Source organism: Protopterus annectens, chromosome 6.part1 (genome assembly GCF_019279795.1).
Source record: "Protopterus annectens isolate FY-2018-M chromosome 6.part1, PAN1.0, whole genome shotgun sequence".
NCBI lineage: Eukaryota > Metazoa > Chordata > Ceratodontiformes > Protopteridae > Protopterus > Protopterus annectens.
Genome location: NC_056738.1, coordinates 279,956,224 through 279,982,794, shown reverse-complemented (window position 1 = coordinate 279,982,794; position 26,571 = coordinate 279,956,224). Strand labels below are relative to the sequence as shown.

The window sequence follows — 26,571 nt, the reverse complement described above, 5'->3', positions numbered from 1 at the left end:
CTTATAGATTTCAATATGCATTTAATATTAGAACCTTCACTTAGGCCAAGTGTTGCTTTGGCCCTAAATTTAACTGCCAATGTAGTTCATTTTTATAAAAATATAATTTTCAAGTTATCTCCTCTTTTAATTAAAGAAACCCATAAAAGCCATAAAAGAAGAAGGGAAGACTTCATGTATTACTATAATGTAAAGAGTGTCTAAATAACATATTATTCTCTGACCTCATCTTGCTTGCATAATTATGAACACAGATTCTTTGATATCATTTTCTGGAGTTCTTTCCTGTGCGACAGTAATCACAAGCACTACAAGTGGTAGAGTAATATTTCCAATGACACTAGTTTTAAATACTTCTGTCATACAGAATGAGGTAATATTTGAATAGAAAGCACCCAAAATGCTGATGTGAAAATCCACAGACCATAGCATATATACATTATTAAATACAACAGATTTTAATATCTAAAAAGTTCTTGCAATTTTAACAGTATTTTGAAGCATAGTCAACTATTTATATACATACCGTATTTTTCTTTAAACTGAAATCTTTCTGGAACATTTTAGTTTGCACCCTGCAGAAGGAAGAATAATTTACAGAAACTGACTTTTACCTAATATTGCTTCAGACATTTCTTGCTTTTTATAGCCTGGGAGATAGTAATTCATTTTCCATTTTAGCTCCCATGACTTCCGCTCCTCCTGAAAAGAATCAAACATTCTCAATTAGCTTCAGAGATCATTTATGTTGTCATTTTTTGCAGTAAAATCTATGTGCATTTCAGATAATGAAAGCTAAGTATGTATACTGCAGTTTGGTTTCAGAGGGTACTTCTTAAAAGAGTAAACAGTTCTTCATAAAAGAGTAGCAGATCTGCAACACCTTTATCTCAAAGCAGTTTTGTTGCATTTTCTCCTTACTCATCAGCCACTTGTGAGTCTAGCGCCATGAAAACACTTAGCAGGGATTACTTATCCATTTATGTATAGATAATAAATGATGCCTACAGGCAGTGAGCCATATAGTAAACTCCTACTAATGGCTAAGTGTATGAACTGAAAACAGTCACAGAGTGTAACTAGAAAGTCTGTAAAGGCTTAACAGCCGAGGTGCTAGAGAGGTAAAAAGTGTATTTTTGCTGATTTTTGTACTTGTTTGTTATTTTAATAAACTGTTAAAAGTAGAAACACTGGCTGGTTCATTTGTTCTTGTGGTGGATAATATTAGAAGTAATTATTTAAGTCTCCAGTCAAAACTAAAATGTAAATCAATACAACTGGCCTGGAGTTCAGTGAGGAATCATTTAAGAAACTTTATCATAGCTGCCTAAAAATAGAAGTTATGTTCTTACCATAACGTTCCATGTTAGTTGTCTTCTTCTCGCCTTCTTCTTGCTGGATGGGTTCGGAGCTGACCTCGGCTCCGACTCGGCCACTCTAAAAGCTCGAGAGTTGGTTCCACCGGCTCGAGGCTCCCCTTATATCCCACAATGCTAGGCGTGAGTTACCTCAGATCTCGTTTGTAAGCTAGGCCCAGCCTATAATAGTAGCAGAATAACTAGAAACAAAGTCCACCTCTATAAACAAGGGTGAAGAGAAGGGTGACCTACATCCTGATCTAGGAAATATGCACAGCAGAGCATATACCTAAAGTAAAGAGGTGGTAGAAAGAGAGGTCACAATCAAACTCCTCTAGGTCTGTCCAGGCCAGGGGGAAGGAGGGTGGGGCCTTAAGAAGAAGGCGAGAAGAAGACAACTAACATGGAGCGTTATGGTAAGAACATAACTTATATATGTTAAGTTGTCTATCTCGCCTTCATTCTTGCTGGATGGGACCGTCCTAGCACCTTTTCCCGGGTGGCCTAACGGAACAGACTCTTGAGAACAGTGGAACCAAAGTTAGCTCTATGCCTAGAAGCTAAATCCAACTTATAATGAGAAATGAAAGTGTGAGGAGTAGCCCAAGTAGCCGCTGCACAAATGGTGTCAATAGGCAGTCTGTCTTGGAAGGCTATAGAAGTAGCCAAAGCTCTGGTGGAATGGGCTTTAGGTTTGTTAGGCAGCTTTTGGTGTCTAATTTCATAAACAAGGGAAATCAGAGATGTTAGCCATCTAGATAATGATACCTTTGAAACTGAAAGTCCCTTTCTGCCTTCTGCATAGGAGACAAACAGTTGGTCAGATTTTCTGAATTGTTTGGTTCTATCCAAATAGTACCTTAACTGACGATGAACATCTAGCCAATGCAATTTTTGTTCAGATCTATTGGAATATTCTGGAAAAACACAGGAGGTCAATGCTTTGATTTAGGGTAGACGCCGAGGCTATCTTAGGCAAAAAGGACGGGTTGGTTCGTAAAGATACCCTGTCCTTATGGAACAACAGATAAGGAGGTCGACAGCTGAGTGCATGAAGTTCTGAAACTCTTCTAGCTGAAGTAATAGCTACCAGAAAGAGAGTCTTCCATGATAGCAATTTTAAAGAACAGGAGGCTGCAGGTTCGAAAGGGGGAAGAATCAAAGAACTAAGAACTAAATTTAGGTCCCAAGGAGGAGGAGGATTTCTTATAGGAGGTCTGAGTAGAAAAACTCCCTTCAAAAAGGCTTTGCAAAGCTTGTGGGACATTATGGCAGACTCTGAAATACCCACATGAAAGTTAGAAATAGCTGCCAGTTGAACTTTAAGAGTAGAAGGAGATGAACCTGCATGGAAGAGTTCGGCTAGAAAATCAAGGACCATTTGGATGGAAGCAGTGAAAGGATCTATGTCCCTTCCTTGAGCCCAATAGGCGAAACGTTTCCACTTACTCAAATAAATCTTTCTAGTGGAAGATTTATGGGAAGCTATCAAAATATCTCGAACAGAGTGAGATATTTGAGGAAGCCTGGCTAAGGTTGGAATTGGAGGAACCAAGCAGTGAGGTTCAGAGAGGGAAGGGAGCGATGAAACTGACCCGACTGATGGATCAAAAGATCTGGAACTAGGTCCAGATGCCAAGGTCGCTCCAAATGAAAATGATGCAGAAAGGGGAACCAAACCTGCCGAGGCCAGTAAGGAGCAATGAGGATCAACGAGGCCTTCTGAGCGATAGCTTTCTGTATCACTTGAGAGATTAGTGGGAAGGGAGGAAATGCATACAGAAGTCCCCGGGGCCAAACTTGGACTAGAGCGTCTCTGCTGGGCTGGCCTGGTAAAGGGAATAGGGTGAAATAATCTCTGCACTTGCTGTTTTGGGGAGTAGCAAAAAGGTCGCAGCAAGGCTGACCCCACTTGAGAAAAATTTCTCTCACAACAGAGTCTTTCAGAGACCACTCGTGAGGCATGAGGATAGCTCTGCTCAACTTGTCCGCGATTTGATTGGACTTCCCGGGGATGTGCGTTGCTATCAGAAACCGCTGAGAAGAAATCGCCCATTGCCACAGTCTGAGTGCTTCTCGACACAGGGGGTAGGACCTGGTTCCGCCCTGTTTGTTGATATACCACACTACAGACATATTGTCCGTCTGGATTGCTATCGTTCCCAAGGGAAGAGAGTCTTGAAGGGCTTGCAACGCTAAAAGCACTGCTCTCATCTCTAGAACATTTATGTGCAAGTGGCATTCTTCTGGTTGCCATGTGCCCTGGACAGTTCTGCCCTGATAATGCCCCCCCACCCGATCAGGGAGGCGTCCGTTGTCAGTGTAGCAACCGGAGGGGGAGGAACAAAGGGTCTTCCCAATAAGAGCTGAGGGGAAGACATCCACCACAGAAGATGATTCCTGCATGTTTGCGTGATCATAATGGTGTGGGACATCGGAAGTTGCTGGTATGACCATTGTGTGAAGAGCATCCATTGAAGGATTCTCATGTGGAATCTGGCTAACGGAAGCAAAGGAATGGCAGCCGCCATAATTCCCAATGCTTTCAGAACCAACCTGGCTTTGACTCTGTTGCTGCTAAAGATGAGCGAGACCAGTTTTTGTATGTCTGTTATTCTCTGATCTGTTAGCCTCGCAGACATGTTGACTGTGTCTAGAATTGCGCCTATGAAGGTAATAACACGACAAGGCGACAAAACAGACTTTTCGCAATTTATTGAAATGCCTAAATTTTGACAAATGCGAAAGGTGTAGTCCCTGGCCAATAGAAGAAGATGCTTGGTGGGAGCTGTGAGGAGCCAGTCGTCCAAATATGGAAACACCTGGAATCCTTGACGTCTCAGGTGAGAAGCTACCACTGCCATGCATTTGGTAAACACCGGGGCAGTGGTGAGACCAAAGAGCAGGGCCCTGAATTGAAAATGACTGGTTCCCAGCCTGAAGCGGAGGAATCTTCTGGAGCGTCTGTTCATTTTTATGTGATAGTACGCGTCCTGAAGGTCTATAGAGCACATCCAGTTTCCTTTTCCCAATAGGGGAAGGATGGACTGCAGCGTGACCATCCGAAATCTTGTTTTCTTGACTGACTTGTTCAAGATACTGAGATCCAAAATTGGTCTCCAGTCCCCTGTTTTCTTTGGAACTAAAAAGAACCTTGAGTAGATTCCGGATCCTTGCTGGTCTGCTGGAACTGGCTGAGTTGCTCTTTTTGCAAGCAGCTTTGAAATTTCCAAAGCTGCAAGATCCCTTTGAGCGGGTGGAACATCTGGAAGGGATTTTTTTGATTGGCTTGGAATGCGAACAAAGGGAATGGAATAGCCTTCGGAAATGATGGACTGTACCCATTTGTCTTGAGTCAGGGATAGCCAGGCTTCTGGGTACAGTGACAATCTTCCCCCGACTGCCTCCGAAGGTGGGCAGTCGGGCAACACCTCAGGGATGCTGAAAGGGCTTATCAGAGAAGGCTTCTCGATTGCCCTGGTTCTGCGGACCCCCCCCTGCCTCTAGGGCGACGTCTACCATTGTTGTTCCCGCCTCTGTGCGTCAGGCGAAGACCCTTGAGATTGTTTGCAGAACCACATTTTCCCACTTTTCTGACCTTTGGGGTAAGGCCTAGAAGGAGTAGAAAAACGGACTCCGACGGCAGAAAGAGTCTTGCCATCTGTCTCGCACCTAGTCAAGGTTTCTTTCACTTGAGGACCAAAAAGAGATGATCCATCAAATGGGGAATTAGTGAATGACGTTTTAAAGGGGTCCGCAAAGTTGCATAGCCACATCCAGGCATGCCTACGTAAGGCCACACCTGTCCCTGCGGCCCTGCTCGCTCCATCAGCCGCATAAGAGAGGAGGCGCATGGAGGAGTTGGCTATGGAGTTCAGGGTAGCCAGCTGAGTGTTCATCTTGTCTTGAAAACCCGCAGCCGTAGGGTCCTTCAACATGTCACTCGCTTCTTTGATCAAGTCCCTTTGAAGACGAGTAAAATGGCATAGGTAGTTCAGCGAACGCATTGCAAATGTCTCTGACGAGAACATCCGCTTCCTGTACCTGTCCATGGACCTAGATTCTTTGTTAGGTGGATGGACAGGCACTGAAGGATCAGCTAGTTCCTTCTTAGTGGCAGCAGCAACCACCATAGCATCCACAGAAACTCCTTTTGTCAGAAATTGTTTATCTGCTGGTGCTGTAATGAATTTTGAGGGTCTCCTGGGAGTGCGGTCCACTGAATCAGGAGCCATCCATGCCTTTTTTGCTACCACCTGCATGAGGGGGTCAAAGGGGGGAGACACCCAGGAGGTGGAAGGACGAGAGCCAAATGCCTCAAGGTACACAGATTCATCCTCCGAAGGGTTGAGGGCTGGCCAATTTCCCCTCTGCTTAAGGATTTCTAGAATGTCTGCAAATGAGACATCTTCAGAAGGGGAACGGGGGGAACCCTCGGAATCCTCTAAATCTGTGTCAGAGGTGACGGACTCAGGTGAGTCTATGTGTTTCCTCTTACACTTTCTCTTCCGAGGGGGCTCTTCTGCCAAATCAGGAGAGGCCTCGAAGAGGATGAGATCCCACAGGGGATTCCTGAGGAGCTGGCTCTCTGCGGTCCGGGATGAGAGAGTGAGTCGACTTGACCTGAGGCACCGAAGAGGGGGGGGGGCGGATGGAGCCGACTGTGGGGTAGAACCAGGTTCTAACACACTCCGCATGACCTCGCTAGCACCCCTGTCAGGCAGAGCCAGAGGTCCCCGCTCCGAAAAGCTAAGAACCTCCCTCGGCACCGACAGTGATGGCTCCGAGGCCGATGTCGGAGCCGAACTCACCAGCGCCGAAGCCCCGAGAGGGAGAGCGGGGTCGGACAATGGTCCGATGCCACTCACCCCCTCGGAGCCGACGATGGAAGTCCGGCGCCGAGATTCTTCTAAGGAAGAAATCGGAGCCGACGATGGAGCCGAATACAATTGTATCGGCTCCGACGCTACCACAGTCTCGGTTCCGAAACGCCCCGGCTCCGAGCTCAACGGAGTCGGAGGAGGAACATATTGAGGGACAAGGGCAGGCATCGACTGATGAGTCGGGCTCTGAAGCATTTGGGCCAGTGCCTCGGACTTGAGAAGTCGACTCACTACCCTCTGAAGGTCATGGTCCGACAGCCTCGATGACCTAGAGGAGTGAGATCTATGGCTCCGTTCAGACAGCAGAGGAGATGCTGGAGCCGAATGAACGGAGCCAAGGGATGGTGACCTAGACCTCTTCCTAGATGTCGGTTCCGAAGGTCTGGTTGGAGCCGACACGGGAATTTCTAATACCTCGGCTCCAGCCGGAGCCGAGGAAACCACAGAAACTGTAGACTGAGACTCATCGGCTCCAGCCGGAGCCGATGTAGATGGAGGTTTCGTAGTCTTAGGTCTCGGCTCAGTAGCTGGAGCCGAAGAGCTAGAAGCCTTGTTGGGCTTTCCCGAAGAGACAGTAAGGGAACCCTCAGGCTTGAGTAAACCTCTCAGAATCAGTTTGTTTTTTCTTTCCTGCAGGACCCTGGGGCTGAAGCCGTGGCATACAGCACAGGAGTCCTGCAGGTGCAAAGGCCCCAGGCAGTAGACACAAGAAGTGTGACCGTCTGTCAGAGACATTTTCTGACAGCACGAGTCACACTTCTTGAAGCCTGAGACCTTTGAGTCTTTAGACATTTTAGAAAAGTGTAATCACACACACCCAGTCAAACACACTGATTACACCCTATCCTATTTTAAACTCAAAAAATAAAACAACTACCAAGTTTTAAAATATGAGAAAACACACACACACCACTAGGGGATGGAGGAAGAAGGCCTGTAGGCCCGAGGGAAGAACTTATAAGTTCTTGTGGAGAAAAAATGGGATTTTAGAGAGAAAGTGGGGAAAATTCCACTAAACTAAGGGAAACAAGTGTTAAAATTAAAATTAAAGGGGTTTAAGTATACTAACTTGAATCTAAAGTTACTCACCAAGAAGCCGGTAGAAAACCAACACCTCGATCGCTGTAGCGGCAAACGAGATCTGAGGTAACTCACGCCTAGCATTGTGGGATATAAGGGGAGCCTCGAGCCGGTGGAACCAACTCTCGAGCTTTTAGAGTGGCCGAGTCGGAGCCGAGGTCGGCTCCGAACCCATCCAGCAAGAATGAAGGCGAGATAGACAACTTAACATCAGTAGGTTTCACTCTTAAAGTTGAAGCATAATTATGTAAGGTTGTTGTGAACAAGTATTCAACATAACTAAAGTACATATAGTTAATTATTTCATTCTTAGGTGTTTGATCTCCTGGGTCAAAAATATAAAAATATTCATTCAAATTAAATGTGCTTTAAAAATAAATAGCCTAACATATTTGTTAAGAGTAAATGATGCCTTAGAAATCAATGAGTGTTATTTAATTATCTTGTCATCAGTTTTTATTCAGTATTACATAATGCTGAAGTAATCAGTCTGTATATTTGCCCCATGCTGTATCAGTTGATATTGTTTGTGCAGTTGAGTTTTCAGATATAATATTTCTATATAAATTCTTTTGTGAACTAATGTTGCATAGATAATATTGTATTTTACAGCTACTTCTATAATACTTCTGTTATCAAACAAAATTCATCGAAGTCCAGTGGTAATATAATAAGAACTACACCCAGTATTTGTATCATGGATGTAACCACATATATGTTGGTATGCCATGGTATGCATTTCTTTTAAATACTTTATTCTGTGCAATGGTATATACCAGAACTGAATTTCTGTTTTACATTTGCCACATTTACAATGGTTTACTGTTACACATTTCATTTTTTTTTTTATTTTTAGAATGTCTGGTTCACAAATGAATTGTTTGCTTAAGCCTGTACTTTTTGAGTCTTAGAGATTATATTTTTTATGTAGGGGTCTAAATTTTGGAATTCTGTGTACACTTCGAAAAATCCCGTTAATGACACTGATGAATCTCCAAAACAAAATTCTAAAGGAAGAATTAAATAAAGGATTAGAAGAGTTACAAAAATAAAATATTACTTTTCAAAGTGAAAGAAATACAGATCTTCTGATAATACAATATTATTCATGTTGTAATGCTTTATAAATGGCCTATGTGAATTCAATCTACAATGCAGTTGCCAGAGAAAGGAATGATTTTTCTCTTAGAAATTCAAGTCTAGTGAAACTACAAGAACCAAATGATGGTCCGTTGGATGCAAGCTCATATTTATTCCATGGTGCCTGGTGGGCCATTCATGACATGTGTACTAGAGTCCATCCTTCATCTGTTATTCAGTATCCAGTACAGACATGCTTTCTTGTGTTTAACCCTTCCTAGCTAGTCCTATATTTATTCATTATAGCCAGTCATGTAATATTATACCATCCCTCAAATCATTTCACAGAATGTAGCATTCCATTAAAAAGGACAGGTTATTTCTTTCATTTTTCCTTAAGAAAATATAACAAATAATTTTGCAACCTCTCTCACTCTACTAAACAGTAGTATACTTTAATTCACTGTCTTTTTCCTCCAAAATAAATTAACTTCTTGCTTCTCTCTTACTTCTTCTCATTTCCTTATACTTAAAACTCATTTATGCTTCTCTGCCTCTCTACTTCTACTTCACTATTAATACTTTTTTTTTCTTTTCCTATCTGTTCAGTCCTACAAGTTTTAAACAGGTATATTTCTGGATTGTTTTTATGTTAATATGAAAATGATTATTTTTTTGATCTTTTGTATAGAACTTATGCACTCTATGTTATCTTCTGCATTTTTGACATTTTGTATTTTTTCACTTGTATATTGTGTGTATGTCTGTTATTTTGTGTATAGTTAGCATATTGTATTTTTTTTTTGGAGCTTTTCTCCTTGGGTCTCCACTGAAAATAAGTCATTGGCCTAGTTGGACTAACCCAGTCAACAAAAGAGAACTAAATAAATAAATACATTTTCCTGAAGTCATCTCTTGTATGTAATAATCCATTAAATAATCATTACAGTCTTTTACAGTTTATTGTGACAAAATGCATGTAGCATGTGGATTTCAGCAAAGCATGTTATCTCTAAAAATGAGTCTGCATCTTTCATTTTGTAGAATATCTGACAATCATATATCCATGCTCTGTTACTGCACAAGAAGCAGGGTTGGGAAAACTTGATTAAACTGATGACAGAGGTTCAGGGTTGCTTCTCAATGAGGTTCTTGTGACACTAGCATTGAATGTAGAGGGAAGCGTGCAGGGTGATGTGAGTTTTGCCTGCACTATGGACAAAAAATGTGTGAAAATGTCTGCTATCATAGCCATCATTTTGTTTCATTAGAAAATAAATATTAAAATAAGGTGGTTATAATGGCAGCCATTCAATATTTTTCAGCATTGCAACAATTCAGGAAAAAAATATGTGGGGGTAATCAAAGGTCTGCAGGAAAACTCAACACTATGCATGTTGGAGACCAAAACAGGTACTTTAGACAGCAGGCAGTAATTACGCACATTACTGAACAAGGACATTGGAGAGTAGCAAATTAATGACATATTCTAAGGGACATATAAATGTGTTGGGCCTTTCAAATACTAAAGTGGTGTTTTGCTGCATGCAGTGCAGCAAACATTATTCCTTTCCAAGGAAAGTATCCTAAGAATTGCAGTGAAATAGTTATGTAGGATTATTACTGCCTATTGGCTTACCTTTACTATGTCATTTGGACAGCTGGCTAACAGCTAATAAGGAAAACTTACCTATGTCTGTTATTTTGTGAACTTCTTAGTCTCTGCTACAGCATAATGCCCATGGAATTAGTCATCTAATATTAGTGAATATGGCATATTTCAGAAGTATTTATTTGTGAGCTACCATTCACTGGGAAGTGACATTCTACTTAGGATATGCCTATTTTTATTTGTTGCCTATAATGAAACAAAATAAGGAAATTCCTACAGTTATAATTCTTAATACTGTTCTTCCATTCTCCTCCTTTACTCTGATTTTACAAAGTTAATACCCAAGTATTTTCCGTACCTCTTCAGATGCAATTGCGAATAATTAATGATACTTTGTTTAAATGTTGTATATTTGTTGCTTAATTGTATGCCTCTGCTTACTTTGTTCTTTATGTAATGTATTTCCTGGAGTTGTTCTCCCTGGAAAAGATTTCATAGCTCATTACACGATCTTGGTATTAATCAATGATACTCTGTTTAAGTTTTACATATTTGTTGATTACTTGCATACCTATATTTACTATGTTCTTTATGTAATGTTGACATTTTTCTAGAACATTTTTCATGGTGTCCTATGAAAAGGGTAGTATTCTGCCCAGTCTGATTATACCAGTAAACAAATACAAGCAATAAATAAATAAATGAGGCAAAATAAAAGCCCACTGAGAAATACAATTTGGTGTAAGATACACACAAAAATTATAATTGATGTTGAGGACTGTCAATTAATTGAATATTAGCATAATAGATGTAAACACTGCAGGTTCTTTTAAATCCCTATGTCACAAGATCAGTTGCCAACTGGCTCACTGACAGAACCCACACTGTAAAAGTTGCAGACTCCAAATCTGACTTCAAACCAGTGACAAGTAGAGTACCACAGGGTTCAGAGTCCTGAGACCTCTGCTATTTGGTATCTACTTCTCTGAAGTACAAGCTAACAGAGAAGGCCTCAGGCTAACGAAGTTCGCAGATGACTGCAAACTAGGAGCCATAGTCGAGTCCCCAAATAATGTGGAAATCCTACAGAAGGGCCTCACTGAGACAGATGCCTGGTGTCAGAGGCATGGCCTCAAGCTCAATGCCAAAAATGCATTGTCATCCCTTTGGTAAAAACTCTGCACCCATGAACTACCACATAAACGGCAGTCTACTTAATGCTGAATGTGTGATAAGAGACCTTGGGACCTAGGTGGACAGTAGTGTCTCCTTTGATAATCACATCGCCACAGTAGTCAGGAAATCCTTCTATGTGGCACACTTGATCACAAAAGGATTTCCATCCAGGAAAAAAGAGGTCATTGTTCCCCTCTACTTGACACTTAGACCCATTATAGAGTACAACGCCCCTTTTGGAATGTATCTCACAAGATATCTGCAGCAGCTGGAAAGACCACAGAAGTACTTCACAAAGAGGATTACTGGCCTCAAACAGATGTCCTACACTGACCATCTCAAAAAACTCCAGCTTTACTCTCTAGCATATCGCCTACTCTGAGGAGATCTCTGTCTAACATATAAATGCTATGTTAAACCCAGAGCTGTTGGACATGCTATACGTTAAGAAATCCCAATCCCTCTGAGCTACATACTCTAGGGACCGAAACCTTGTCACCACGATAAACAGGATATGCTGGAGGGATAGATTCCTGTCGCAGAGACTTCCTATACTCTGGAACAAGCTACCCATCTATGTCAAGCAAAGTTCCTCATTAGCACTCTTCAAGAAAAATCTTGATGAGTGAATGGGAAATAGGAAATACACCCTGGGGATCACTTTTGTGGCTCTGCTCGACAGGGGCAGAGGAAATTAACTTTCTTGGTTGGCGTACACCAGGGAAATTTGTTGGCTAGGCTAACTTAGGCCCTTGGGCTAATAGCTTAGTACCTACGTATGAACCTAGGAATCTGAGGGTCATGCCACTCAACACTATAAGTCTAAATCTCAAATGCACTCACTCAAAGCACTCTTTAAAAATGGAGAACATCGACATTTGTGCTGTAGCAGAGACTTGGTTTAAGGCAGCAGAAAGCACCACTGCACTACCAGGCTATAACTCATTCCACACCTTTGGGCCCCAGAACTTGGACCAAAGCACCAAAGGAGGTGGTGTTTCCATATTCATAAAGGATGCGCACACCTCCAGACTGGTAGCTCAACATAACACATCAGAGAGACTTCAGGTGCAGCTAACATTTGGTAAGACAGCAATTCAGGTCATAGCATGCTATAGGTCCCCAACCATGTCCCAAGACTCACACTACATGTTCCTGAGCACCCTGGAGAATATTAGGGCCCAACCTAACACTCTCATACTGGGCAACTTCAACTACCCCCTACACTAAATGGGAAAACGACTCATGTACCAATACACTCGCCCAACGTTTCCTGGAATTCATAAATTCCAATGCCCTGGACCAGCTCATTCTTACCTCCAAGAGAGGTAGCAACATCCTTGACCTGGTCATTACTAACATGGGAGACAGCTGCTCTACACCAATAGTCAACTCCTCCCTGGTTAGATCTGACCACAAACTAATCACCTTGCAAATCCACACCACTCCCTCCCTGCAAAGGTTACCACCATGAAAAACTTCTTCAAAGCTAACTTTGGGCTCCTAAAAACAGAGGTGGCTAACTTCACTGCACCCATGCAAATGGAGAATAGTTGCATGACTGCAAATCATACACCAATACACTGAACGAACACTTACACAAATGCATGGATCTCGCCATACCCAATAGAACCAAGATGCTCTCCTCCAAAAAAAGAAGCCAATCTGGTGGTCCCCTGCCATAAACAAACTCTACAACAGAAGGAGGAAACTGATGCAGAATAAGGTGAAGTCCCAAGAATGGAAAAACTCCCTTATCAGCTTCAACAAAAAGTTGAGATCCCTCATCAAATCCTCTAAAGCTAGCTATGAAAAGAGAATTGCAGCAGATAGTAAAGACAACCACAAGGCCTTCTATGGTTATGTAAAGAATCTCCATGGTAATACCCAGAGATGCTCTGAGCTACTGCACAATGGTACCTTCTATACTGAGTGAACAGATATTGCCAGTGCCAACTTTTCCCCTCTCTCCCCCCAAACGACCAGTCACATTACCAGTAGATTGCCAGGCACCCAGTATTACTGCTGCACAGGTTAAAACATCACTGTCCAAGGCCAAGAATACAGCTTCTATGGGACCTGAAAATATCCCTGGCTGTGTTCTACATGAACTACAGAGTGAACTGGCACCTCACCTGTGTGCCCTGTTCAGTAACAGCCTCACCTCAGGCTTTGTCCCTACTGAATGGTGCACTGCTACAGTCATCCCTCTTCATAAAGTAGGAGTGACTACAGACCCTGTGAACTATTGCCCTATTAGCCTAATGAGTCTGATATGCAAAGCTATGGAACACACCATCATGGACCTAATAAACAAGGATATAGGGAATTTCAAAACTCTGGATCTCACACAGTTTGGTTTTGTGAAGGGTAGATCATGCCTGCTCAACTTGGTCGACTTCTTTGAGTCAGTCACCAGAGCTGCGGATGAAGGCAAGGTCATTCATACAGCCTACCTTGATCTGGCGAAGGCCTTTATTGCCATTCCCCACTCAGGAATCAGAGAAAATCTCACTAAGTTAGGCATCTACCCCTATATCACCAGGTGCGTTCCAAACTGGCTAACAGAACCAACAGTGTGAAAATAGCTGACTCCAAGTCATACTGCCGACTAGTCATGAGTGAAGTCCCACAGGGTTCAGTCCTGGGTACTCTGATTTTTGGTATTTACTTCTCTGAAGTCCAGGCAAACATGAAGTGACTCTGGCTGACAAAGTTTGCAGATGATTGCAAGTTGGGAGCTATTATTAACTCCCCAAGTTGACATCTTACAGAATGGCCTCACTGAGACCAATGACTGGTGTCAGAACCGTGGCCTTAAGTTCAATTCCAAAAAATGTGTCATTATACCCTTTGGGAAAAACCCAGTTCCCATGAATTTCCACATTGATGGTGGTCCACTAAACACAGAAGGTGTTATAAGAGATCTAGGAACACAGGTTGACAGCAACCTCTCTTTTGATCACCACATTGCCAATGCAGTCAGAAAGTCCTTCTATGTAGCACATCTCATTACAAAGGGTTTTGCATCCAGGAAGAAAGAGATCATTGTCTCCCTCTACTCTTCCCTCATTAGGCCAATCATCGTGTATAATACCCCATTTGACATGTGCCTCACTAGACACCTGCAACAACTGGAGAGGCTGCAAAAGTACCTCACAAAGAGAATCCTAGTCCTTAAACACTTGTCCTATATGGACAGACTCAAAATACTCCAACTAATCTCTGTCTCATATTGCCTAATTAGAGGCTATCTATGCTTGACTTACAAAGCCATGTCTGACCCAGCTCTGTTAGAAATGCTACATCTAAAGAAATTCTAATCCCTCTGCACCACACTCTTCAGAGACCTCAAACTCATTACCACAATCAACAGAACGTACTGGAGGGACAGGTTCATAACTCAGAGACTGCCCATACTATGAAACAGACTTCCCATGCATGTTGAGCAGAGCACCTCGCTGATCCTCTTCAAGAGAAATCTTGATGAGTGGATGGGAAATAGAAAATTCACCCCGGGGATAACTCTAGTGGCTCTACTTGATAGAAGCACTCGGAAGTAAGGTCAGGTGGCACAATGCCAGGGTAATCCTATGGCTAGGCTTGTAAAGACCCCAGGGCCATTAGCCTAGTACACACCTATGAACACCACTTATATCAATTGCTGACACTGCAGTGCAGCATGTGGTGGTGGTGCCCTTCTTAGTGTGTCATCCTTTGGATGAGATGTTAAACTGAGCCCCATATGTTTGAGTTAATGGTAGCTTAGTGGCATATAAAAAATCCCTTGGCACCTATAAAACAGTAGGGTTTTTTATTGATATAAACATTACATACATATTTACATTATTTACATCTATTTACAAATCTCCATACAGCATAAACTTCAATTTAAGCTTCCCCACTCTTTTATCCACAACCAAAACATTATTTTTTTTCAAAATCTTTGTCAAAGTCCATGTTCCAGTGTATTTAATTTCATTTAGTCTCTCATTCAATATTGTCCATGAAGCATAAAATATTACTCTTCACTTCTTCCTGTTTTCATGCACCACGATAACCAAATTCTATGTCCATATTTATTTGTTCAAATTTTAACAAACTTTTCACCCTATTATCTTTACATATTCCTTTCCACAAATTATTAACTCTTTCACATTTCAAAAACACATGTTCAGTAGTTTCAAATTCTTCACATTTAATACATATTCTATCTTGCTTTTTTCTGTATGGCATATTTGCCTTAATCAGCAATTTTCTAATAGACAATCTCCATAAAAAAATCATTACATTCTTTAATCTTTAATAGTTATTATATCTCATTATTATGTTTTTTTTCTTATCTATTTCTAAATCTCTCCATGAATCAGTACAATAAAATGCTTCCATAATACATAAGTACCATTCCTTTCTATTTTTATCACATATATTACTTTTTATTTTCCATAACACGATTTTGTTTTGGTACTCTCATTTCTTCATTCACAATGCTTTTACTTCATTTTTTAACTTCCATTTATTCCCATAATTCTTTGTTTTTATAATACAGTACATTGTCTATAAAGTTTTTATTTTTCCTTCATAATTCCTTTTAATACCTTATATAAAATTAAAGATGCTGCATGTACTACAGGGTTTATTAAACCCAAACTTCATTGCTCTTCTTTCATATACAGAATCCCTCTCTTGACTGGATTGAGCTAAGGCCCCGCATAAAAAATTATTTTATGTATTTATTTATTTAAATATTTTTTATTTATTTTTTAATAAATAATTAATAAAAATAAGAAAATGTATTCATCATTAGTGCCTTTTCATACTTAATAGGAATCATATAGATGTCAGCAACATAAGCAATTTTTCCTTTTACCATGATGTTCAACAAGTGTGTGCTTTTTTTCTATATGAAAAATCTGTATGATTTCCAAAAATTAGTCATATCATTTACTTCTTCAAATGCATTATTCCATTGTTGTTGTCTGTATTCATTCTTTTCAATGTTATTCCTAATATTTTATATATTTTCATTGAACTCAATGAATCCTATCACACCTTCAAAACCAAATCCTTTACTTCCCTCCTTATTTATACTTAAACCATTTTTTTTATTTGCACTTAATATTTCATTTACTTTTTCCATCCATAGTTTATTTTTAACAATTAGTACAATATCATCCACATAATTATACATTATTAACAACTGTACTTCCTTCATTATTTTGTATCCATCACTACTTGACATTTTATTAATTTCCTTCAATATTATATTCATAACTAATGAGAAAATTACACTATTAGCTGGGCAGCCCTGCATTATTTCACATTCTATTTTTATTTCTTCCCCAGTCCAGTCATTTGCATTTAGTTTCACAAAGTTCCTTTCAAATACAGATTTTATTACTTGTAATATTTTTCCTTACATTATATGCCTGCATAATCCCTTATAATGATTTATATTGAATATTATCATAGCCTTTACTTATATCCCCTATCATAACCTTATCATCTACATTTTTAGTTATGATATCATCAATTATTTCTCTTATTGTCCATAATAACACTTGACTTCATTTTACTTTTCTTCCAAATACATTTTGGTCCTATATTCTATCAATTTTTTGTAACCTTTTTGTAATTATTCTCATAAAACATTATAATCTATGTTATTCAATGTTATAGGTCTCCAATTTCTATCTCCTCTTTATTTCCTTTTTTTAAATATAAATTTTATAACTCCTGTACTTATCTCTCTCTCTTTAATTCTAGTTTAGAACCATTCATTCATAACTTCTATAAAAATTACTTTTTGCCACTCTTTCATTTCTTTATACATGCTGTATTCAATTCCATCCAGTCCTGTTGCAGAATTATTGTTAATATCTTTTAGAATTTCATTCAATTCTTTCCTAGTTATTTTTTGTTGTAAATACTCATGATCTTCCTTATTTAATTTTTCATCTTTATAAGTTCCAATACATACTCTTTAATTATTTACTATATTTCTTCTTGCTGTCTTATTTGCATACTTTCCTTATTTTTTAAGTACCTTATTATTTTTCCTGCTTTTATCATTGTATTCAGATATGGTGCTTCCTCTTCTTTCTTTCCTTGTAAATAATATGTTTGCTTATATAGCAAATTGTTAATTTTAATTTGATTTTATATATTTCTCTTTCATTTTCATAAAAGGAAATTTTCTTCTCTAATAAGTCTATAAAATGTTTCTTGACTTAATATCTTATATCTCTCTTTTTTTCTTTTCACATTCTAAAACACTTTTTTATATTTCTCTATAAAATTAAGCCACCAGACAGTCCATTTCTCATAAAACTCTTTCATATTCATATGATTTGTCCATAATTCCAGAAGTTCTTTTTTCTCTTCTAAATCTAATTCAATTTCATTAATTCTTTTTATTCCTTTTCCTATTCTTATATATACTTCATCTTCCTACACTTTAACCCATATAGCCATATGATCTGAAAATCCAGCATGCGTATTTTTTATAACTTTTAAACTATCAGATATTTAAAAATAATCAATTTCTGTCCTAATTTCATTCTTTTTATAGGTCCAGTGATTATTCTCCCATACACTTAATTTTCACTTCTCATAATTTATTTTGCCATTTTAACATCACAAATGCTCTTATTTTTAAATTACAATTAAAATCATTCACCACTACAATGTCCATATTTACACAAACATATTCAAAAATATTTAAACAGCATTTCTCTCTCTTTTTTGTTACATATGCATAAAAAGCTATAATTCTATACACATATTTTTCCATAATTCGTGCTAGTTCCACTATGGTTACATCTAATATTTTAAGGCTTTCTTGACATAATATACATATGCCCAAATGTGTATCTTTCCCCATGTTCCAAACTAACACACCATTCCAAAGTTTTTCAGTTTGTGTTCTTTCTTCCTCTGTTAATAATCTGATATCTTCTAAAACAATAATATGTACATCTACTACAGCACACCATTGCAATATAACTATTCCCCTTTTAAGATTTTTCATACTGTTCACATTTAAAGCCAATATTTTCAGCTTTAAAGAACAGTTAGTATAATAAAATGTTTATCCCTTTCCTTTCTTATTTTCTCTAAGCATTATGTTTTTTGAATTTTCTTTTCCTATAACTCTTTTCCCTATCAAATTATTTTTATTTCTTACTGTGCGCCAATAAGATTCTTCCTCACTTGTCTCCTCTGTTTCTTTTTCCTTCTTACTTTCTTTAACTTCATGTATATTCTCTTTATCAGTAATCTTTTTGTACATTTTCTTGTATAACACATTCTTATATCTCTTTATGGTGTACAACTTCATTTTTATGTTCTTGCACTTTCATTTCACATTCTAGCCATGAATGACCAGCATTGCCACATTGTTTGTACTTTAAATCACTTTTTTTGTATTATGCACTGTTTTACCACATAAATAACATCTTTATCACATTCATTGATTAAATGAACATGTTTTCCACAAAAATAAGTTATTGGTTGACCCTTGTATTTCACAAAACCCATATTACCAAGAACATTAATAATACTTGGTATGTGCATAACATTATCATTTTCAGTATTACTCCACATTCCCATCCCCAGTCCATAGTCCTTTTTCATCTTATATTTTTGTAGTCTCCTTCTTTACATATAGTTAACAAATGTTCTTTCAGTACTTTTGCTTCAACTTCAGTTCTAAACTGGATCAAGGGAGAAGTTATGAGACACTGATGGTTAAAACAGGCAAAAAAAGAGAATGGGCATATAAAAGGGTGACTTTAAGAACTGTGATACAGTATGTGGTGCATTCAAAATAGATGAAAGAAATAACAGGTGGAGAAGAAATTGCAGAGTTTTCAGATACTATGGAAGTAGGGGTGAGAGTAGGAGCTGACAAAAATCATAAAAGAAGGGAAAGTAATTAAAAGATTAACTAGTGAGACTGCTAAAAAAATTGGGATGAAAAGAGAACATTATATTTTAAGAGAACATCTGGACAGATGATGGCAGTGCTTATAAGAAAAATACAAAAATAGCTTTGATTGCAAAAAAAAAGAATGAAGCAAACAAATTGAGTATATATAATGAAATCATAAAAAGACACAAAGAAGAATTAGAACAATGTAGCAAAAGAACAAGAAAAATAGGGGAAAAACAGCTGTATAAAAAGATGGAGGAAAATGTTTAGACACAATTTTTTAAAGGAAAAAAGAGAATGTTTCAACATTTTCAGGAAAATAGGTACAACAAATTATTATACTAGGAAGGAAATAAGTGTATTAGGAGAGAAATTTGGAGAGTATGATAATGTAATAAAGCAGTGGAAAATAATCTTGGAAGAATATTCGACCATGATAGGTTTTAATCTATCATTTATCAAAAGTTGCATATGTTAAATGTGCACATATCAGGAAAACTAGCATATGGGTGTTATGTTTCCAGATAAAATGGAGACAGAGATGTTAAAATCTGTTTTTAATTTTATGTAGGAATCAAGAGTAAATCCAATGAAAAGAGGGGTGATATACAATAATAAAGGAAGTGGATGTTGGAATCTAAAACATTTTTGTAGTACAATTAGTATCAATGCATTTTTATCTTAATAATTAAAAAGGTGAAAAAGAGAGAGAGAGTTGTAAACGACAGGTAAATGTGAAGTGCAAGGTAAAAATAATTATGGGTGTATGAAGGAGGTAAAATAAGTGGTAAAGAAAAAAATGGAAGAAAAAGAATATGAGAATAAAATAAAATTAGAGAATGTGAAAATGAATGACATTGATGAAAATAGACAATTATAGTATAATAATATTATTGAGAAATATTATATGATATATAACTGGAAGAAATTAAATGATGAAAAAAAGGTTTGAGAATTTTTATGAAATACGGAATTTACTCAGGATAATAGTTTTGGTTAAGTTACCAGTTAAAATGTTATAAAATATATGATACTGGACAACAGAAAATGTGATAAGTCTAATGAGGAAGAAAAAAATAAAACTTTGGAGAAGTTTTTGAAAAAAAATATAAATGGGAAGGATTTAAAACTATAACATGTATATTTTAATAAATATCACAGAATATTTGTATACCAATCCTGAGATTATGGAAAAGAAGAGGATATGGATAATTGTATAATAAAAATAAATATTAAAGATGTGATATGTGAAATGAATACATGGTTGTGGATGAAAGGATGGGGATAGATAAAAAAAAGAAATAGCTGATGACTCAGAACAAATCAATTTTTCTGTGTGTGTTATTTTTTCAGGTTATGATGAAAATGGAATAATTGTTTTGTTTATCCTCTGGCTAGATTATGCGACAGATTCCAAAATAGTTGTTCTTAGTGTAAGTATGCCCTGATTCTGAAAGACTTGCTCTCAAGTGCAAACGATATGCCATCAGTACAAGGCCTATCTATAAACAGGCTTACACCAGAGCCCAGATTCCAAAAGACTTGTTCTCAGACTTAGTGGTTCCAATATGCAAAATTTTTAAAAAATAATCTTAACAATGCAAGTAAAGTAAATTAACTTTAACCCAGAATGAAAAGATGTATTGTTTATCCTCCTCCCATTCTCTTAATCACTGCTTATTTTAGTAAATTTATGACTATTAACACACTCAGATTTATACTATATTGATAGATATATCTAGTGATTCAGCATAAACTGTAGAACTGATCACTTGCAAAAGCAAAATGACTTAACAGTGATCAAGAAATGTATCCAAATTTTGGGACTAAACCAGTTTTAAAATAAATTTGTCCAAAGCTCTTTTACTGGACCCAGGTCATATCAGTATACTAGACTATGGGAGATTCATAAAGGTTACCATGCTTAATGGTTCATAGGTGTTTACTAGGCTAATGGCCACAAGAGCCTTTTTAAGCCTAGCCAAACCTTCCAAATCTCTGGCAAGTTATGATACCCTTGATAAGTGTAAGCATGAGCCTAGGAGATGAACCATTTACAAGTTACCTGTTTCCATTAGAGACATAGCTGTCAAACCAGGGGTGAATTCCCGGTTTCCCATCCAATTGTCCAAGTTGTACTTCAACTGGATTAGGGAGGAACTCTGCCTCACATGGATGGGGAGCCTGTTACATAGATGAGGTAGGCTCTGGGATACATACCTCTATCTCTCCAGCAGGTCCTATTTATATCACAGGCAAGGTTTAAGTCTTTAAAATGGGTAATTCTGGTGCTGTTTGTTTTGTGGATATGCAGGAGGTCCAGAGTGGGGTCTGACAATGCCCTGTATGCCAGGCATAGAGCTCCTCTCAGCAGCCAGTAGGAGACAGAATACAGGGAGAGGGCCTTGAGGCAGTCTGCATAGGACATATTACTTATGCCCTGTATTCTTTTAGTGAGGAACCTCTGTGGACACTCCAGTTGTTGGATATGTCTGGTTAGCTACATATCAAAGGGGGCATTGTACTCAATGACAGGTTTGATGAATGCCGAATACAGTGGAACAATGACTTCCTTGGACTTGGATGCCATACCTTTGTTTGTAAGTTGAGCAACATAGAATGATTTTCTCACCACTGCAGACATGTGATGATTAAAGGCTAGATTACTATCTGTGTGTCTCCCTAAGTCCCTGACTACTAGGTCATCTCCAAGGGGTGTGTTGTCATTATCATAGTTACCAGGGTGGATGACTTCCCAATGGATACTATTATGCATTTCTTGGCATTTAGGTTTAGTCCATGGCATTAACACCAGTTGTTTGTCAGTGTCACCTCTTCCTGGAGAAAATTTGTGTCAGTGTAAGATTCAATGTCAGCTCCTAATTTGCAATCATCTGCAGATTTAGTCAGCCAGAGACCACTGACATTGGTCTTGACTTCTGAGAAGTAAATGCCAAAAAGGAGCAGTCCAAGGACTGATACCTAAGGGACTCCACTTATGACTAGCCTCTTTAACTTCATGAGTCCTGTCTGTGAGCCAGGTGGCTATCCACTGAGTGACATTAGGGTTTGTACTCAACCTCTTGAATTTGTCAACAATCCCTGAGTGGGGTACTATGTCAAATGCCTTGGCCAGGTCAAGGTAGGCATTGTGACTTTGCCTTCATCCACTGCTTTGCTGACCTTCTTGAAGAAGTCCTCCAGGATGAGTAGGCATGATCTGCCTTGACAAAACAAAACTGGGTTGGATCCAGTGTCTGGAGGTTTACTATATCTCTATTGATCATCTCCATGATAATTATTTCCATGGCTTTACATACAGGACAAGTGAGACTTATAGGTCTGTAGTTTCCAGGGTCTGTAGATGGCCCACCTTTGTGCAGATGGATGACTGTTGCCGTTCTCCATTAATGAAGCCTGTTTGGAGGCTACAGTTAAATAGTAATTCCAGAGGCCCTGATAGGTCATGTTTCATGCTATTTAGAAGTACATCCTGGGATACTGTCTGGGCTCATTGATGCAGTGTTCTTGGCTTTAAAGAGAGCATTAAGGACCTGTTCCCTAGTTATAGTAGGGGGAGTTATAGTTGATGATATTTCCTGAGGGAAGGATGAGGAGGAGAGAGGGGTAAAGTTGGAGCTGAATTTATTAGCAAGGAGGTTTGCTCTATCTTCTGACTCAGTATAAGTGGCTCTATTTACAATGAGCTCTGCACACAATTGTGTACTGCCTTTGAGGTTGCAGAGATAGCTAAATAATGCTTTGTAATTGTACTTGCCTGGGAGGTCAAACTTAACTCAAATTTTGCTTTGGTAGACTTTATTTGTCCTCAGAGCTGTTTAGTTTGATGAGAGTGCATTTATTCTGCTCTGTGTTGCACCTCCTAATTTTTGCCATGATTTTCTTCCTCCTGTTATACAGCTGATTTATTGTGATTCCACCAGGGTGGCTTATTTTCTGAGTTAATTTGGTAATTCTTCCTGGTGGGTAGAGCTGCCTCTATGGAGCTATTAACATACTTGAACAGGGTTTTTGTGAACAGTTAGTTCTGCATTGGCGGCAGTGTTCTCAGGGTACATGGGGGCTTGAAATTTTGCCAGGTTCTCACTTAATAGCAGGAGGTTAGCATTATAATAGATCCTAAATATTCCAGGTTTAGCTGGGGGTCCAGGTTTTATTTTTACTTCAAAGGAGACCATTTTGCATTCTGACCTTACCAGGGAAGGCATTACAGTAAGGGGTTGTGACACCCATGCACTGGCCCAGTAATCAAACAGCTTCAATCCTTACCACTAGCAGCAGTGAGGGGCATCCACATTGGGAGCATAACAAGTACACACACAGTAAGCTACAATTTCCCTTAAGAGCACTCAGAGATCACAATCAGTCTAGGGCTGGTTTCTCCCTTTTTCTCCAGATCCCCAATAAGACTCCCCACTGGCACAGCTATAAGGTACAAATCTCAGCTGAGTGGTCAAGCCAAAACCTCCAGCACCCTCTCTGTCCAACCAGTGCTTCATATCCTTGCCCAAGTAGCTGACACACACACACACACACACACACACACACACACACACACACACACACACACACACACACACACACACACACACACACACTTTGAGATATGAATTATATACACATATATAGACACTGCTGGGGAAGGCTGGCACAGCTTCTCTGGCTATGCCCCCTCCTGCCCTGACTATAAGTTACAAATCACTGCCACCAACCACTAATTATCAGCTACTATAAGGCCCTTCCCAAAGGGTGACAGAAAGAAGGTGGTGGCTAGAGTTTTTCTTGAGTATCTGTAAGGAATCCATTGATCCTATAAAGAAAGTCTAGTTTCTGGTGTGCATGTTTAATGTTGGTCATATTTAAAATTTTCATCTATTTTAATGCCTAGTAATTTTACAGTTTCAATGACAGTATTATTTGCTGACTTTATGGTGAATGATAGCTTTTGATTTTGGCAACTTGTTGAGGTAAAAAGGGAAGGGTGTGTCTTCTGCAACCATTTTTAGGTAGTCTGATGATAGTTGGTCTACAGCTACAGAGGTAGTTTTTAGTTTAAGGAGCAACTTCATTATAAGGTAGTATTGGGACTAAAACTGAAGAACTGTGGGTGGTTTTGGTTGGACGGGGTAAAGAGAGGAAAGCAGATGGATTATTGTCTAAAAGATAATATTGATTGCATAAAGTAGGAATTAAATTGTGTGGGGATACAATCTGTCATATTACCTGTTTTTATAGAGGCAGTGGTGGTCTTGCCATGGTGGAGTCATTTATTTAGAAGTGACCAAAAATGTTTTGGGTTGTTTTGAAGTTTATCTTGCAGGTTGGTATACTGTATTTGCTTGTCATGTTTGACATGGTGTTTTGCAAGGGTTTAAGATGCCTACGTTGCTGGAAGGCATTTGAGTTCTATTTTTATACCAATTTTTCCAGGCTTTTCCCCTTTTTAGCATGAATTTTTTTGTTTCTTTGGTTAGCCATAGTGTGGGAGTTGGACTTTATTCTTTTACTAAGTACTGGTGCTAGAATAAGGTCTATAAGTATATGTTATTAAAGTTTTCTACAGCAGCATATTGGCATTGTTCTAAGTACATTCCAGTTATGTTATTTTAGTGTTTCACTGAAAATATATTTGATGAAATTGGTTGTATTTCATATTTGGTTATAGATAATATGTTTATCTAGGTTATGGTGAGTTCTAATGACATTTGTTGGTTTGTGGTCAATTATGCTATTTGAGAGGCAGCCTACTTTTGTCAGTTTGTCTGGTTTCTTTGTAGGGACCCAAGCCAATGTTGAGAATCTCCCTAAAGTTTTATTGATTCTAGTGGGTGTGGTTATTAATTGAAGTTGTACAAGTTTATGGATTTAGTGGGGGTAGTGGAATTTATGAGTTGCCACTCTATATTTAAGTCTCCAAGTATTACAGCTTCATGGTTAATTTGCTGGGATATCCAATACAGAATGTTTTCAGAAATAGCAATGTTTTTCCTTGGTAGTATACAAGTTGTTATTAAACACATAGTTTTCCTATTGTTGAGTGTTATTAGAAGTTTGGAATGGTTAAATTTGCCACTAAACAACTAAACCAATCCAAGTTAAATTTTGGAATTTTCTGTGTAAGTATGGTGATGGTCAGGGAAATTTTACAGGTGATTGCTATACCATCTGCATGCTTGTTTTGTCTGTCATGCCTCAGTATATCTGGGTTTTTTTCTCATTATCCTTTATTTTTTTCTTACCCAGGTTTTGGTAGCTATGACTACACCAGGAGTGTGTCTGGCATAGTAAGCATGTATGTTATGGATTTTACTGCACATAATTCTTATGTTCATATTTAGTATGGGGAGTTTGGGTTTTGTTTTTTGTTGAGAGGTATTAGATGACTGGTTTATTTTGCAGTTGAGAGCAATGTTTTTATGAGCAGTGGGATGTGAGTTGGAGTAAATATTTCTACTAATTTTTTAAACAGATATTTTGCAAAGGGAAGAATGTGGCCCATTTTATTTTGATCTTGGTTTGGTATTTGATTGCAAATTTGGATACTTAGTTTTAAGATATTTATAGATAAATAAATCAGATGCGGTATGCTTGTAGAGCTAGGGTACTATGGGGAAAGTCAGGCTGGGTAGTTGTTAATATTCTTTGTGAGAACTGACTGAAGTCCTATATATTTGAAGCAGGTGGATTTTGATAATTACTGCTGAAGACTAGTAGAGTTAGGAGGAATAGTAGAATAATCTGAGGTAGGGCATCTTATTTAACTTGGGTTTTATCTGTGTTGTAAATTAGTATTAGAAAATGTTAGGAGGGTACTGGGCTGCTTGTATAGATGTAATGTGATAGTTATAGGAAGCAAGGAGTATAACAGTTTGAGAAAGAGTCTTGGGTGGTAAACTAGAGTGGCTGTTACTATAGGTAGTAGTTCTGATTGTTATTTTTTTCTGGTGGGAAACAATGGTATTGGTTTGTGGGATATGTGGATGCTACTATGGAAGTACAAATGTAGAGTAAGATGGGTGGGTGGGAATTGGTGGCAGGGTAAGGGGACCAGGAGAGCCCGAGTATTAGCAAGGGCAAGTAAAGAGGGTTGAGTGAGACACAGGAAACATAAACAATCAGTGACTGAAGTTAAATAGTTACAGATCTACTGAGAGAGATGAGTAAAAGGAACAATGCTGTTTAAAAGGCCTCTGTGCCAGTAGATGTTACTCCTGATTTTGTTGCTCAAGAACACAGTTGCAGTAGGAGAGTTAGTCCAATATTAGCTTAACCTGAATAATGTTAATATATAACAGTAAAATTTGAATTTGTCTGTTTCAACAACTGTGTAAGTCCAAACCCTCCCCCAACAAGGATCAGCAAAACAATTAGAAAAAGTAAGCCAGAATTACAGGACTACAGCTCTGGAAAAATACTGACTCATAACTC

At 38.5% G+C, this 26,571-nt stretch overlaps 1 protein-coding gene across 1 annotated transcript in view; it reads right to left on the bottom strand.

Annotated features, from left to right (window-relative positions):
* The window catches only part of LOC122805511, a 2,681,670-nt gene that overhangs the window by 151,409 nt on the left and 2,503,690 nt on the right, over nt 1–26,571 (bottom strand). Inside the window, exon 10 of the mRNA XM_044075707.1 lies at nt 615–702. Coding sequence (XP_043931642.1) covers nt 615–702 — 88 coding nt within the window. The remainder of the gene's footprint in view (nt 1–614; nt 703–26,571) is intronic.